Source organism: Xenopus laevis, chromosome 7L, assembly GCF_017654675.1.
Source record: "Xenopus laevis strain J_2021 chromosome 7L, Xenopus_laevis_v10.1, whole genome shotgun sequence".
In the NCBI taxonomy this organism is placed as follows: domain Eukaryota; kingdom Metazoa; phylum Chordata; class Amphibia; order Anura; family Pipidae; genus Xenopus; species Xenopus laevis.
Genome location: NC_054383.1, coordinates 21863263 through 21880664, shown reverse-complemented (window position 1 = coordinate 21880664; position 17402 = coordinate 21863263). Strand labels below are relative to the sequence as shown.

The 17402-nt window shown below is 40.5% G+C and overlaps 1 protein-coding gene across 2 annotated transcripts in view; it reads left to right on the top strand.

Annotated features, from left to right (window-relative positions):
* kndc1.L (kinase non-catalytic C-lobe domain (KIND) containing 1 L homeolog) overlaps nt 1–17402 on the top strand; it is a 92035-nt gene that overhangs the window by 37467 nt on the left and 37166 nt on the right. For both annotated transcript variants that reach the window (XM_041568656.1, XM_041568655.1), the window contains exons 6-14: nt 275–1173; nt 1691–1805; nt 5624–5695; nt 5780–5841; nt 8072–8230; nt 12016–12093; nt 12596–12674; nt 13966–14116; nt 14199–14947. In XM_041568656.1, coding sequence (XP_041424590.1) covers nt 275–1173; nt 1691–1805; nt 5624–5695; nt 5780–5841; nt 8072–8230; nt 12016–12093; nt 12596–12674; nt 13966–14116; nt 14199–14947 — 2364 coding nt within the window. The remainder of the gene's footprint in view (nt 1–274; nt 1174–1690; nt 1806–5623; nt 5696–5779; nt 5842–8071; nt 8231–12015; nt 12094–12595; nt 12675–13965; nt 14117–14198; nt 14948–17402) is intronic.

Sequence of the window (17402 nt, the reverse complement as noted above, 5' to 3'; positions counted from 1 at the left end):
GCCAGATTGTTTGGGCTGCTTCTCTATTAACATTGGTGCCATTGACAATAAAGCTCAAAGCTCCAAACAAAAAGGCACTGGCTGACCAATAGGTTGTTGCTTATGGTGGTCTCCCATGTTTATGTGTTGCCAAAAAATAACTTATTATGTTTCTAGGCATATGCAGCCTTTTCTCAATAAGGCTCAAAACCAGATTTCAGGTGGATCACCTTTACCCCATTTCAATAACAGTATGTATAAAGAAAAAATAACGATAACGGTTTATTTCATGTAGATGGCTGGGAATGGAAAGGAATGGATAAAGTAGGAGTGAGCAGAAAACTGCAAACAACCGAAAAAAACCCAGGCAACAGATCTTCTGTCACAGACAACTTGAATTCCGCCAGCCATCGGACTGTTAGTCACACAATCAATTCGTCCCATAGGGAGGAGATCCAAAATGGCTGCTTAGAGAATGGAACACAAATGGATATGCAGTGTCCAGCTCCACATTCGTTCTCTGGAAATCACTTTGAGAAACCCATAAGTGAAGGAACAACAGATGTATGCCCTGAGAAATATGATTATTTAGTGGAGGAAAGGACTAGAAACAACTTTAAGAAACCCAGAGGAAGCAAATATATATCTGCAGCCAATAACATGGATAAACATTCCCCTTGCCATTCCCCACCAGGTGCTGGAAGGATTACGCTGAAAAGCTGGCCATCTATGCCTAGCTGTGCCTCTCCAGCTGATAGTACGGGCGAGCAACTTTGTACAGATGAAGCAAGCCCACGCCAGACAAAAAAGTTTATTTGTTTTGTGAATTCAAAGGTAACCGACAACTCTTTAGTTTCATGCAACTCCATGCCAAACCACAGAAACTGCAATTCTCCCCTCAACCATCCACTGTGCCAGTCCCATGTTTCCTATGAAAACCTTGTCACAGCGCTGGCAAAAGAAAGCCAGCATTCTTTATGTACCGACAAAGAAGCCATTCCGGAAATGTGCGCTCCATCCGAGCCTCATTCAAGTCTTAAGCACTTAAATGCGAGTAGATGGCCCTCAGGACATGAAGAGTCTCCTTCAAACCCTTCGTATTGCAAAGAGCAAGTGACTGCTACAAGACATGACAATTCTCCTGAGCTAGACATTAATGAAGTAAAAGGTTTAAGCATTTCAAGTGATCAGCAGGTAAATGGAAATATTTTTTACAGTTGTTTATGGAAATAAGACTTTCTTTTTCCCGTTTAATACAATTAATTCTTTATGTGGACATAAATGACATCGTTGTACACTCCCTTTTACAAATACGTATGTTATGAATTAATACAGGAATATCAAACTCCCTTAGTGTCATGGTATAACTGGGGGACCTGGATAAACATTCAGGCTTATGGTTTTTAATAGATTGTATTGTCACACAACATCTTTTGGAGGACCCAATGGCTGGCTTCTGGTGGCCTTTTGTTTGATATATTCATTACAGATCTGTCTAGATTTCCCAGTGGGTACAGTCCTCAGTAGATCATAGTTTAGGAGAATTTCCATCCGACCATGCTTATTTCTGCCGTTGGACCATATAAAAACTTATATCATGGCCCCAGGTTATCAGGTTCTGTGGTGGGCCATAGTAGACCCTGCTCGACAGTAAGCAGTCCTTTCCTTTACTAGGCTAATTAACTTTATTGTTTATTTGTTTTCTTTTCAGTGGATTTCACTTAAAGAACTTGTACTAAAGTGTGGAACTCCATTAAATGAAGAAGAACTGTGGGCATTATGTTACGAGTGCTTATACACGCTACAGACATACATCGATTATCCAGGTAGTGTTGAAGTTATCTATTTTGTACTTACACGCATACATGCCAAACTAAAAAGAGAGCATTTGCATAAAATATGTGTTGAGAAAGCAACATTTTATAGATTCATCAGATTAAGTTTAAGTGGCTGGACTCCGTATTAGCTATTACAGCGTTTAAACTAAAAATTGAATGTTTAAAGGAGACATTTTGGGTAAAAAATAAGAACGTACCAGTGCGTTACCGTATATTCATTTAGATATAGCAGGACCTGATAGGGAACTGAGGCCTGTATTTGCTTGTGTGACTGCTGGGCTGTGATTGGCTGTCCCCCTCCTACTATGCTTCGGGCAGGGACTGTTAGGACACACCCATCCCTCATTTAAAATAGGGACAGGGACTAGTATAACATCCATAGGGAGCTCCAATAAAGGGGCTATTTTTAAAGTAGGGATGCACCGAATCCAGGATTCGGTTCGGGATTCTGCCTTTTTCTTTTGCAAATTAGGGGTGGGAGGGAAATCACGTGACTTTTTGTCACAAAACAAGGAAGTAAAAAATGTTCCCCTTCCCACCCATAATTTGCATATGCAAATTAGGATTCGGTTCGGTATTCGGCCGAATCTTTCACAAAGGATTCGGGGGGTTCGGCCGAATCCAAAAAAGTGGATTCGGTTCATCCCTATTTTAAAGATAATAATTTTTAGCACCATGTAAAAGCAACACCAAAAGCAAAACAAAATTAGGGTTTTTTAATTTATCCTATATGTCTCCTTTAATAATTCTATTTTATTGGGTTAAATGGGTTTTAATACTTTTTTCTTATAGCTAGTCAGGGAGGCCTGTAAATAACGACATTGAACTACATTTTTACAACCGGGCCCCACCCTGCATGCAGACACAGTACTGCACTTTATAAATAATGAGTACTGATGTCTCGACAGACTACATTACAATTTTTTTATTTTCAAACCATGCATTGTGGGTTGCTGTTCAAATATCCATAAAACTGAAATGCAAGAGACTGGTCAAATTGGGTGACTGTATATATACAAGCACATGATTTGGAAGGCAGATCAAGTTTTGATACTTGCCAGCAAATTGTGATTCTGGGAAGAAAGAAAAATGCCCCTAGTTTTTTCTCCAATTGAGAGAACCCCATCATAATCTTCCTCTGACTCACAGGGACCATTTTCCCACCCCCTTAGGCTGGTTGAACTTGAAGTCCCACTGCTTTCTACAGATTCTGTGCACCACCCATCATGTCTCCTCTAGCATACAACAAGTTGAAGGAGTATTCTCAGCCAGTTCAGAAAATGAGGTCAGAGGAGATGGGTCGATTCCTGCATTACACTCTATGGGGACAGAGCAAGTGGACGTAGGGTTGGAATAGGCAGGAGGTATGGTCCCAAACTGCAGAGAGGATTGTATGCTAGAGGAGACATAGGTTTAAAGGAGAACTAAACCCTAAAATGTATGTGGCTAAAATGCCATATTTTATATACTGAATTGCACCAGCCTAAATTTTCAGCTTGTCAATAGCAGCAATGATCCAGGACTTCAAACTTGTCACAGGGGGTCACCATCTTGGAAAGTGTCTGTGACACTCACATGCTCAGTGGGCTCTGAGCAGCTGTTGAGAAGCTAAGCTTAGGGGTCATCGCAAAATATCAAGCAGAAAATGAGGTTTGTCTGTAATATAATCTGATTCTACAGGGCTGATTATTCAATTCTGATGCTGGTTGCACTGGTTTCTGTGCTGCCATGTACAGTAGTAATTATCTGTATTGATTACTAATCAGCCTTATATTGTGACATTTATTCTATGTATGCTGCATATTGCGAGTGAGTCCCTAAGCTCAATATGTGACAGCAGCATAGAGAGACCATGGGCAGTGATGCAGTAGAAAAGAAGATGGGGAGCTACTGGGGCATCTTTGGAGACTTCTTCCCTGCTAAAGGGCTGTGGTTGCCTTGGGCTGGTACAGAAGCCCAAAACACAATGTACAACATTTCTAGCTACTTCTGTAGTTAAGGTTTAGTTCTCCTGTAAAGGAGAACTAAACCCCCTTGTTAATAAAAACACCTACCCTCCATAGTCCCCCTTCCCCCCCGCACAGGTGTTAACATATGTAAATGTCTCTAAGCCTGTAATTACCCCTCATTGCAGAGTCAGCACAATGGAGCTCATGGGGCCATGTTCAGCGCTTCGGTAATTTTCGTTAAGTATCGGCGCAGTTCGAGCAGTCTTCCACTTCATGATAACTGTGCATGCGCCGAAAGTGACGAAAATTACCAAAGAAGATGGTGCCTGTGAGATCTGCTGCGCTGACTCTGCATCGAGGGGTAATTACAGGCTTAGAAGCATTTACAGATGTTAAAGGAGAAGTAAACCCATTATTAAAAAAAACCCTACCCCCCTACCCTACATAGACCCCCCCCATCCTAACTGCTACCCCGGGTAAATGCCCCTAACTTTTTGCTTACCCCTTGATGCAAATTCACGGCATCAGAGTTCACGGCAGCCATCTTCTTTTTCTTTGGTCTTCATCGAAAAGTAAGTTCTGTATCGACGCATGCGCAGTTGCAGCAGTCTTACGGTATCTGTCAACTGCGCATGCGCCGAAAGTCAAGAAAATTGCCAAAGCGCCAGAAGAAGACCCGATGAAGACCAAAGAAGAAAAAGATGGCGCCCGTGAACCGTGAATCTGCACCGAGGGAGGGAGGGAGTCTATGTAGGGTAGGGTTTTTTTAAATAAGGTGTTTACTTCTCCTTTAACACCTGTACGGGGGAGCAGGTAGGGGGGACTATGGAGGGAAAGGGGGTTTAGTTCTCTTTTAAATGATTCTGTCAACCTATGGGGGGGGCAGGAAGTGGTCCTTGCAAGTCCGAGTCCGACAATCATGATTTCTTCTTCTGACATAAGCCCAGCTGATTTGTTTCCAATGACTGATTTTTGCAACCGGATGTCCATTGACAAGCCTTTAGTAGTACTACTTCAAGTTTTATGCACAGATCACTAGCACAGATATTTAATATATTGTCCTTTGCTCTAAGGGCAGTTGAGCCAAGAAGCTTTAACAAAAAGAGCAGAATGTTACATCAGTGTTGCCATCATGTCAATGCGTTGAATGGAAAATCTAATTATATAAACACTGTCATCTCAATAAGAGAATAAGACCCCTATCTCCTTTGTCAGCCAGTAATCTGCTGACAGAGGATGTTTGTACCCTATATACAAAAGGTCTTTCTTGTGGGGCAAAAAAAAAAAAGACACGGCAGATAAAAAAGAAGCCCAGCAGTTTTATGTAATTGCACGCATGTGAAGATCATTTCAGTTTCTGGCAATATAAAAAGCATTGTGATGCATTTGGCAGGGCTACTGTACTGCATTGTTCATACACAATTTCCAGTTTCCAGCGGCTCACTTTATATGGATTATTAAAGCTACACTGGAATCTGAAGAATTTATTTTAACTTGCATTTTTCTAACTTGTTTTAATTTGATCCTATGTACAGTAGTATAGTAGCAACATGATACCATAATTATTCAAATGTTCCAAAAGCATGATAGTATAAGAATGTGTCTCATATACATAAAATACATAAAATACATCCAAGCCCTTACTGTCCGGAGCTAGACTATCATGGTTACTGCAATCAGGTATGTCTTTGTTAAAAGAAAATATATTTATATTAGATAGTTCAAATAGTGTATCTGCATAAGCCCAACTGAATTAGCTCGTCATGCCCTTTGAAATTCATTATGGCAGGGACAGGTCTTTATATCTAAAAATAAAGACACCACATGGACTTTAAGCCCTAACCTGTTTTTTTGCAGATATTTTATGTCTGGAGTCGGTGTTTGTTGATGATAGTGGAGAAGTTCTCTTCTTTCCTCATCAAAATCAAGGTAAGATATTGTAACATTTACCTTTCAGTGTTTGAGGTGTATGCCAAGCCACAGAAGGCAACTGTTTTTCTTCTCTTCCTTTAGAATCTTGTGACGCCCTTTGTGTTCCTCCTGAATATGACCCGGAAGGAGTAGGATCAGAGAAGGTAATGTAAACTATTCTTCATTTATGCTGTAGGGATGTATATGTTTTTTTATTTCGTTGTTAATAGATTTTTTTTTTCTGTTGATGTTGCTGGGAATATAAACAACGGTCCCAACCCAAGATCAACATGGTTAACGTAGTCCTAAATAAAGTGGAGATACTTTATGATTTTTATCTTCAGCTAAGGGAGCGGATTACCGTGTTGTAGTAGAGCAGACACTTCACAATCTTCCAGACAGACTTGAAATATGATTAGAAGTTTATTAGGTACATAAAAATACAGCCTTTTGCGTTTTGTATCTTACTGATACTTAATCATAGGCTTTATGTAGAATATACTGGAGCATAGTTGGTTCTTAAAGCTAAGAATTACACATAAGCAGGTGCTCCAGCACTACTGTGCAGGTTTGGTTGCCATTCTTGATTTATAACAGCAGTTGGATGACCTCCAGTGTTTCCATCCATTTAGGCTAGGGCCAGACAGTGCCAAGAGGGGCTTCCGAGGTGGCAGAGTTTAGGTAATTGAGGTATGAATGATCATGGGCATGACCATGTGTTTGTAGGTCATTTTTATTTTCTTTCTTTTTATTTTTTGCTTTCTATTTGGTAGGGCCCACTTGTGGGGCCCTTGTGACCAACATGCTAATAATTTAGACCCCGGGGGAGAGGGCCCTGTTAAGTTAGTATCACGGGCCCCTTGATAATTGACAGCAGCCACAGATCCTACAACTGGAGGAAGAATAGGCAGAAGTTTCTGAAATTGCAAAATTCTATTCTACTGCACTGTAGAAAATAAACCCCCGTGCACCCCAGTGCACAGGCCTTGGCTAAACTAAATAAAATAAATCGCTGTTAAAGGACAGTAACGTAAAAAAATGAAAGTGTTTTAAAAGTAATAAAAATATAATGTAGTGTTGCCCTGCACTGGTAAAACTGAAGTGTTTGCTTCAGAAACTCTACTATTGTTTATATAAATAAGCTGCTGTGTAGCAATGGGGGCAGCCATTCAAAGGAGAAAAGGCTCAGGTTACACAGCAGATAACAGATAAGCTCTGTAGAACATAATAGTGTTATCTGTTATCCACGATTTAACTTGTGCCATTGAAGCCTTTTTTTAATTTCAGCCATTGCTGCACAGCAGCTAGTTTATACTATAAACTATATACTACTGTAGTAGTGTTTCTGAAGAAAACAGGTTTACCAGTGCAGAGCAATAGCACATGATATTTTCATTACTTTAAAACACTTTCATTTTTTGATGTTACTGTTCCTTTAAGAGCTGTAAGCTGTCCTTTTTCTTATATTTATACCGATTTGTATAACTAGTAAGAAGAAATGATGAGAACACTAGAGGTTTAAACATATAGAGAGAAACATGGTGGTATTAATGATGGCAGAGAGAACGAAAATGCACTGACATTTTTGTAAAGAAACTGCTCCGTGTAAAAATAAAAACTTGATAAATAGGCTGTGCAAAATAATAAAAATTTCAATATAGTTAGCCAATAATGTAATGTATAAAGGCTGGAGTGACTGGATGTCTAACATAATAGCCAGAACACTACTTCCTGCTTTTCAGCTCTTGAACTCTGAGTTAGTCAGCCACTGTTGCTTTTGAATCTGAGCTGCATGCTGAGAATCAATTGCAAATTTACTGAACAGTTATGTCCCATGTGGCCGCCCTTCAAGTGGCTGACTAACTCAGAGTTCGAGAGTTGAAAAGCAGGAAGTAGTGTTCTGATTATTATGTTAGGCATCCAGTCACTCCAGCCTTTATACATTACATTTTTGGCTAATTAACATTTTTTATTTTGCACTGCCTATCTATTTACCCAGTTTTAATTTTTACACTGAACTTTTCCTTTAAGGCATGGTGAAATGGCCTTATAGGGCAAGAGAGGGATAATGATGTGGGTGGGAACTAGTGATGCTAAGGGGAGATAGAACTGCCATGGGTAAAGCTTCAGGGAGGTAAGTGATGAAAGGGTGCATAGTATGAGTCGGCACTAAAAAGACCAGATACTACTTGGGGAGAAAGAAAAGCCCGTCACCAGTGGGATAAAGAGGATCTGTCATTTTTATGTTTCATTTGAAATTGTATATTTTGTAATAATTTAATCTCTCCCCTAATCCTTGTTGTTCAGCTGTTTCCGTGCTGGTTTATACTTTTTAAAATTTTGTGTATTTTTCTGTTGCAAAAATGATATTTGGACATTTTGTATTTTTTACAGGCCTGCGTCTATGGTATAGCAGCTATTTTATGGTCAGCTGCAAAGCTCAATTTCCCCTGTAATCATAAACTGGCGCTGCCTAAAAGGCTAAAGCAGTTCCTTCTGCATATGGCAAAGCAGAATTGCGCTGAGAGACCTACAATAGCAGAGTCTCTGAAGGTAATCTCAAATGGGGGGTGCAGTTTGTTCATGTTGTATTGAGAAATGTATAGTCTTTGTCAATAAACGAATGAAGAGGAAGCAAAAGGCCTTTGTTATACACATCTGATTTTAATAGCATTTCACAATGTATAGAATGCATTGTAGTCTTCCCACTAATGAAAAGCAGGGGTTCCATTTATGAGAAACCCGGCCTACATGTTAAAGTTATTTTTATCCAGACAACAGTTTGGGAAAAGTACCAATCATTTGCTGCAACTGTCTCAGTGAGTTTCAGTTTTTAATACAAGGGTGAATGTGTTCTTCCTATCTGACAAACCTTTGGACCCCACACTGATCGCATTCAAATGGTATGACCTTTAAAGGGGTTTTTCACCTTTAAATTAACTTTAAGTATGATGTAGAGAGGGATATTCTGAGACAATTTGCAATTGGTTTTCATGTTTTATTATTTCTGTTTTTTGAATTATTTAGCTTTTTATACAGCGGCTCTAGTTTGCAATTTCGGCAATCTGGTTGCTAGAGTACAAATTACCATGGCAACCATGCATTGATTTGAATAAAACTGGAATATGAACAGGAGAGGGCCAGGATAGAAAGATGAGTTAAAAAAAAAGTAGCGATTACAATACATTTGAAGCCATAAGTGCAGCTCACCTTTAGCTACGGGTTCCGGGCGATGCACCCGGGCCACTCATCCAATTTGGTGAGTGCATTTGCTTTGAATTACAACTATACCTGTTTAAAGCATCAGCAAACCCAGATGTGCGGGACCTTGGGTCTATAGATACCCGGGTCATCGTTCATAAGGGGTGAGCATAATGTTTGGAACATTTTTGGAGCAGTTATCGCTAAAATTTGACCATTTAGAACAGGGGTCCCCAACCTTTTTTTACCTGTGAGCCACATTCAAATGTAAAAAGAGTTGGGGAGCAACATAAGCATGAAAAAGTCCCTTAGGTGCCAAATAAGGGCTATAATTAGCCCCTACGTGGACTGGCAGCCTTACAGGAGGCTTTACTTGGCACTGTACTTAATTTTATGCAAATATAACTTACTTCCAAGCCTGGAATTCAAAAATAAGCACCTGCTTTGAGGACACTGACAGCAACATCCAAGGTGTTGGAGAGCAACATGTTGCTCGCAAGCTACTGGTTGGGGATCACTGATTTAGAAAGACTCTATTATGGAGCATTAGAAGGTTTTATTAATAGCGATTGCAGTTAGTATACAAGGAATAGAGCCAAGATAGACTTGTTTGGTTTACTATATCTTACAGCAGCACATCTGGCATTTGCCAGAATCCACAGATTACCAGTCCAAACTGGTGGAATATAGACTTAAGACATAAGGCAGAATGTTCTCCTGCTCCTCAATGACCTGCCAAATCCCCCCCATGTAATAGTGACCCGAAAAGAAATCTGTGCTTCTGAAGTAAGGGCAGAAAGTACAGGCTAAATCTGGCTACACATTGCCATTTAAAATGCATATATTGCAGTTCTATTATCCTTTATGGTGGAGATTGTAGCTATTTGAAAAGGGGAAATTATCGTTTGATAATAGAAGTGCAACTGATCTGGCCAGTTATACCACAAACATTGCCTGAAGACATTGGCAATTCCCGAAGGGGCATCTTACTTTTTTGCAAGTTTGGACTTGTCCAGCCTTTATACTTGCATTCCTCATGACGCAGGCCTAGAGGCAGTGAGACACTCGTTGGAAGATTTTGGACAGTATGAAGGTCCCCTATATCTTTTCTATTGGAATTGTTAAGACTTACCCTCACAATGAATTATTTTCGTTTTCAACATGATTTTTATTTACAGATAGCTGGGATGGCGATGGGGGCGGCCATGGCGCCCTCTTACGCTAACTTATTCATGCACCAATATGAACAAAATGTGATTTTACCGAAATATGGTGACAAGATGTTGTTCTTTTGTCGCTATATCGACGACATCATTATAATGTGGTGTGGCACTGAAACAAAATTTTGTGAGATGGTTAGTGACCTCAATTCCCTTGACCATCCTGTAAAATTTACCTCTGAAATCCATAAGGAACATTTACATTTCTTGGATGTGAAAATTTTGATGGACAACAAACGTATAGAGTAAACCTACAGAGCAACTGACAAAAATGTCCTTTTACATTTCAATAGTTGCCATCTTATGTCAATGAAGAGGTCACTACCGATTTCACAGTTCTGCCTGGTGTTTAGGAACAATTCCAATGTTGAATTAGCAGAACAGCAGATTAATGATATGTGGGAGAGATTTACTAAACGTGGCTATCCTGTAAATGTTCCTGAACAGGCCCTTTCAGTTGCCAGACTTAAATCACAGGGCAATACTAAACATGAGAAGCCACAACCTAACTTGATTTTTAACACCAAGTATAACCTACATTCTGATAAGCTAAACAAAGTGGTTAGTGATGGTTGGAATATCATCACAGCGGATGAGGGATTACACAGGGTAGTGCCAGACAAACCAATGATATGCCATAGGAGATGCACAAATCTGAGAGACCTCCTGTTAAAAACGGACCCAATCAAATGTTATCAAACTAAGCGGGGTACTTGGCTACGGCCTGACAAACCTGGCTGCTTTAGATGTTCTTGTAGACACATGTCCCCTGGGGACAGTTTCCTTCATCCACAGACAGGTAAAAGATTTTTGGTCAGACAACACATTACATGCACCACCACACATGTTATTTACCTAATCACTTGTCCATGTGGTCTGGCTTATGTGGGCAAAACCAACTTAACTTTACGTTTAAGGATGGATGGGCACCGCTCTGCCATAAGCACAGCCTTCTGAGATGGATCTACAAATAAACCTGTGGCAAAACACTTTATAGAGGTAGAACACAGGCTCCCTACGATTCGTTATATTGCCATTGATCATGTCCCCCCACCCAGGACAGGTGAAGACCGTTCAAAACTGTTGCTCCAGAGGGAGGTGTTTTGGATCAAGATGTTAAATACCATGGCACCGGCAGGGTTAAATGAACATTGCTCCCTCCTCTGCTTCCCGAATCAGCGTTAACAATCTATTTACTATGTTGCTTTTAAAGCATCCATTATTAAAGTTCTATTTTGAAACATGTTGTAGAAAGCATTAGATACATTGTTGCAGGGAGTTATAGTTCAGCTAAGGGCGATCAAGTTTTGAACCTAAAGGTTTTTATGATCAACCTGCTCCACCTTATGGGGCTGGGTTTCTTGTCACGTGGTGTCTGGTTAGCCACAGTATTGGGTGAATGCTTGTGGTTTTATTTATTCACAGGTGATTCTAATTGGAATTAGTGGTCTTGAAAAAGGTCTTAGGAACAGACCAAAACATTGACCTCCTGTTTTTATTGTATTAAATAAAATTATGGATTTTAAATAACTTTTTAAAGGTTCCCTGTGTGCATCTTTATTTTGGATAGATATATATATAGTGAAAGACATAAACAAAGGATTTTCTAATAAATACATACAGTAATGTAGTCTTTTTTTTTTTTTTTTTTAACATTCTTGTATTGTTTTATTCATGCATTTTATGCTCTAGTGTCTCTCCTACTATGGAATTTGTTATTAGGGAAAGAAACTGCAATGTCTCTACTTTGTAAAACCTGATGCTTTGGGAATTCATGCAGTATGTATTAGATAAAAGACCGTCATTCTATAAGATGCTCTTGAACTTTCCACACAGCAAGCATCTGATGCACAGCCTGTTTATATTCTGCAGAGTTGCTGTTCATTAGATTTAACAAGCTTTTATGTTGTTTTATAGATATGCAAAAATTATCTGCAACAGCGAAGTACAGACAGCAGAGAAACCTTGGCTCGCCTAAACAGCTTTTCACAGCAGGTGAGGATGCTCTGATTTTTTTTTTTATAATTTACAGGTTGTTCTTTGGCTTCAGTATGGTTAAACAGAGATGTAGGGCAAACATAGGGTGCTCCAGCTGGAGTTTGGTGGTGGCCAGCCCCCTTGCTTTTAAAAAGCTAACCCCATGGGGGACTTCAATATGTAGAGTCCTTTTATTGTATAGCACAAGCTAAAGGCCTGGCTGTGCACTTTGCCAACAATATGCCCCAAAAAACAGGAGACCTTTATAAAAGGCTTAGAAAAAAATAGATGATAAAGGGGGTTTTGCTTATTAGAGGGTCATTATACCACTGTGTGCTTCAAATAGTTGCTATTTCCACCTTAAATAATGCTGCATGCAAACAGTTATACAAAATTATATATTGCATATAACATAAACATAGGTGAAGTTTTTCAAATACTTGTACATTTCTTCAGCTTGGATGTGAGTTTTATTGATCGTTTGATGTTTATGTTTACATATTCTTTCTCTGGTATTCAGATTAGACACAATAAAGAGACAGTCTTTCAAGACAGAGTTTCTCCTGAAGATCCCAACACTTTTTACCGACCCTCAGCAGGTATAGTAGGGGAGAGATGGTGCCTATGGTTGCATTGGGATAATAGCCTCCGGGAAGGGACTGTTGCTGTGGGATAACAGGTATAGTAGGGAGAGATGGTGCCTATAGTAGCAGTTAGATAATAGTCTCTGGGAAGGGACTGTGGCTGTGGGATAGCAGGTATAGTAGGGAGAGATGGTTCCTATAGTAGCAGTGGGATAATAGTCTCTGGGAAGGGACTGTGACTGTGAGATAGCAGGGAAGATATGGTGCCTATAGTAGCAATGGTATAGCAGGTATAGTAGGGAGAGATGGTGCCTATAGTAGCAGTGGGGTAATATTCTCTGGGAAGGGACTGTGACTGTGAGATAGCAGGTATAGTAGGGAGAGATGGTGTCTATAGTAGCAGTGGGATAATAGTCTCTGGTAAGGGAGTGTGGCTGTTGGGATAGCAGGTATAGTAGGGAGAGATGGTGTCTATAGTAACAGTGGACAGTGGGATAATAGTCTCTGTGAAGGGAGTGTGACTGGGATAGCAGGTATAGTAGGGAGAGATGGTGCCTATAGTAACAGTAGATAATAGTCTCTGGGAAGGGAGTGTGACTGTGGGATAGCAGGTATAGTAGGGAGAGATGGTACCTATAGTAGCAGTGGGATAATAGTCTCTGGGAAGGGACTGTGACTGTGAGATAGCAGGTATAGTAGGGAGAGATGGTGTCTATAGTAGCAGTGGGATAATAGTCTCTGGTAAGGGAGTGTGGCTGTTGGGATAGCAGGTATAGTAGGGAGAGATGGTGTCTATAGTAACAGTGGACAGTGGGATAATAGTCTCTGGGAAGGGAGTGTGACTGTGGGATAGCAGGTATAGTAGGGAGAGATGGTGCCTATAGTAACAGTGGATAATAGTCTCTGGGAAGGGAGTGTGACTGTGGGATAGCAGGTATAGTAGGGAGAGATGGTGCCTATAGTAGCAGTGGGATAATAGTCTCTGGGAAGGGACTGTTGCTGTGAGATAGCAGGTATAGTAGGGAGAGATGGTGCCTATAGTAGCTTTGGGATAATAGTCTCTGGGAAGGGACTGTGATTGTGGGATAGCAGGTATAGTAAGGAGAGATTGTGCCTATAGTAGCAGTGGGATAATAGTCTCTAAGAAGGGATTGTAGCTGTGGGATAGCAGTCAGCCAAAGGCTGAGAATCCATATGTATAGGCCTGTGCAGTCTGTATTGTCCCAAGTTCTGCCATCATTAAAGATTACCATGTTGTAGCATAGCTGTTAATTTATTGTATTATCTCTCTATATTGTGTTCAAAGGGTTTGTTCCAGTTTCAGCTAAGAGCAAACTGATGGCAGTGAAAGGCCCTGTTCCAGTAAAAGACAAGCCAACCAATTTGCCGGCAGCTTTTACATCTCCAGCCTCATATTTCAGACCAATAATCTTAACTCAAAAAACTGATGTTAGCAGGTATGTGTTACTTTGTACAAACCCCTAATGAAATATTATCCCCTATTTATACCATTCAAAACATTTATTTCATCGTTTTCAGCGATCAGAATCTATCTGCGTGCACTAACATGGAAGAGGACATGGAAGCAGAAATCTCTGTCAGTGACATTGAAAACCACACGGATGATAAGATGTGCCAGAGGCCACACCCCAGTACAAATTCTTCCAATGGCCAAAACCTAAATCTGTTGCAGTCGTCCATTTCCGACTCCTCATCTGACTGTAAAGAAAAGACTTCATCGAGGGCCTCTTCCCTCTCCTCCAGTTCTTCGACATTAACAAGCAGCCCAGTTATAAACAATTATATTCTCAAACAGGATCCCAAAACTGGAAATCTGAAACTGGTACGAGTGCAGCTTAGTGTTCCAGAACACATGCCGAGTGTTTCTCTGGAGGCTGGGCCTTCACCTCAGCAGGCAAAGGCCGAGAAGACATCAACACAGGCCTCTGTAGTAAACAATGGCTTGGACATGATGAGTTTAAAAAACTCTGAAACCCTTCCTGTCCCTGTTTTTGTGAAAGGGGAACATTCAGAAACCAAAGTTAACGATGCCATAGGCAAATTAGCACTGTCTACTTTGGGACTAGCGTTGGAGAGCCCACAGATTCATCCCAATGCTAATGCTTACCCCAATAAAGGGAGCAATGGATGTACATCCCAAGAGAATGTGGTTCACGTTGCCCCACAAAGGACATTATGTTCTCCTTTACAAAAAGTTATCCAACTAATTCATGAGGAGTTTGCATTTGATGGCTATTTGGAAAATGGAGTTGAGGATCTTGCGATGGGTAAGTACAGTAGCGACTGCTGTTGTCCAGATGTTCTTTATATATGAAGCCAGAACTTCATAGCATGGTTGTATCACATCCACTGGAAGGCATTATTTTATTTAAAGTGGTGGTTTACATATAAGTTGAATTTATTAGCATGGCCAATTCTAGCCACTTTTCAATTGGTCTTCATTATTTATAGTTTATGTTTGCCTTCTTCTGACTCTTTCAAATGGGGGTCACTGTCCCGACAGCCAAAAAAATCTACTCCTTGAGGTTACAGTTTTATTGCTACAGCTATTGGACCTGTTATCCAGAATGCTCTGGACCTTCAGTTTTCCGGATAATGAATCTTTCCATAATTTGGATCTTCATGCTACTAGAAAATCATGTAAACATTAAACAAACTCAATAGGCTGGTTTTTCTTTCAATAAGGATTAATTATATTTTAGTTGGGATCAAGTACAAGGTACTGTTTTATTATTACAGAGAAAAAGAAAATCATTTTTGAAAATCTGGATTATTTGATTATAATGGAGTCTATGGGAGATGGCCTTCCCGTAATTCAGAACTTTGTGGATAAAGGGTTTTCGGATAACGGATCCCATACCTGTATTACTTGTTTTTCTGTTAAATTCCTCTCCTGTTCATTTGCCGGTCTTTCCTTCAAACCACTCCCTGCAACCAGATAACTGCTGAAATTTCAAACCTGAGAGTCACAGTCCGAAAAGTGAAATAATTAAAAAAAAAAAACACTGATAATCAAAAATGAAGACCAATTGTAAATTGTCTTAGAATATTACTCTCTACATCAAAGTAAACTCAAAGGTAAACAACCCTTTTTATTAGTGATGTACGGGCTTGCCTGATGCCCGCGGGACCCACGTGTCGGGTGGGTTCGGGTCGACCTCATGCATAGTTTTTGGGTTGGGGAGGGGTTCGGGTTGAGCTCTTAGGCCTGTTCTCCCTGCGACCTTAAACTGCCAGTTTCTCTTTTTATAGGTGTGTGCCTGCCTGTCACGCCCCTTTTGTTACATCATCGGTGGGGCGGGGCTGTGCAGGTCTATAAAAGGAGGAGGGGAGCCGGATGTGTGCGAGCGCGGGTTTGGGTGCGGGTCGAGATTTTGTCTCCCTACTGTACATCTCCTTCCCTGTAGAATGGTTCAAAAGACAAACAGTGCGGCAGGTAGCACTGTTAATTGTAATTTATGGTTAACTTGCTTCACTTTATATTATCTGTAGCACAACTAGTCTTTTTATGGTTACAGTGCATTTCTGTGTACATGTTAATACATAACCACCTATATAAGCTAATAGCTTCTTCAGAGCATCCAAGAGCCCTGTTTCATCAGTAGACTGCGTTTTCATGACAACTTTTCTTTACATTTTCCTTATAAGGGCTTTAGCACACGGCAGATTCGGGGAGATTTAGTCGCCTGACGACTAATCGCCTCTTCTTCGGGGCGACAGTCTCCCCAAACTGCCTTCCCCCTGCCTTACGCAGGACAGTTTCCTCTTAAAGGGGTGGATCACCTTTCAGTTGTGAGGAAAAACTTCGGGCGACTTTGGAAATCGAAGCGCCGTAAGTGCATTTCGCAGGGGATTTTTCCCTTCTCCGCAGGGAGGTGGCAGCTCAGCCCTGAAGAAGAGGCGATTAGGTGCCAGGCGACTAAATCTCCCCGAATCTGCCTGTGTGCTAAAGCCCTAAATGTAATTTCAGCGCTTTCACGCCTTTAGATTAGGTATTGCTTGTCTCTGTTCGATAGAGAAGCCATAGAGAGTTTGTTACACGAAAGCCAGGAAGTCTCCTTTCTCTGATGACAGTTGCTTTTGTCAGCCTACAGTATAACATGCGCATCCCTTTGAAAATAATGGGAAGTTATCACCTGCTATTTCAGCACTGAATTGTCCCTGTATTGCGTTGCCGTATAAAAATGATTTTTGCCCATGTGCTCCATTTATTTACAGACTGTTTAAGGCTTTCTATAGCAATGCTTGTTTAGTTAACCGTGTTATTTGTATATGGCGTAAATCACTGAAAGCTGCCTTTCACCAAGGGAATACCAATCATATTTTATTGCCCTGTCGGTTTCAGTGCGAATCTGTTTCTCTGCTTATGGAATTTATTTTGAGGAGAAATTGTTTAACTCTTCACCTTCCGCTGAATCCTTCCCTGTTTTGCTGGGGAAGAATGCAGAAGTTTTAGAGAAGGCATGTCAGGCTAAGTGTGTAATGGGAATAGTGAAGGATGAATAAGAGCCAATGATGTGTGGGTGTAGGCAGCCAAGAGCTATAATCTAGGCCATGTTAGAATTAACTTCATCTGTAGCTTTACGTTTGCTTTTAGATGGGGTTAGTGACCCGCACTTTAAAGCTGGAAATATTCAGGAGAAGAAGGCAAATAATTTAAAAATATAAATAATGAAGACCATTCGGGGGGCAGGCACTAGGAGTGCTTCATAATTCCATAAT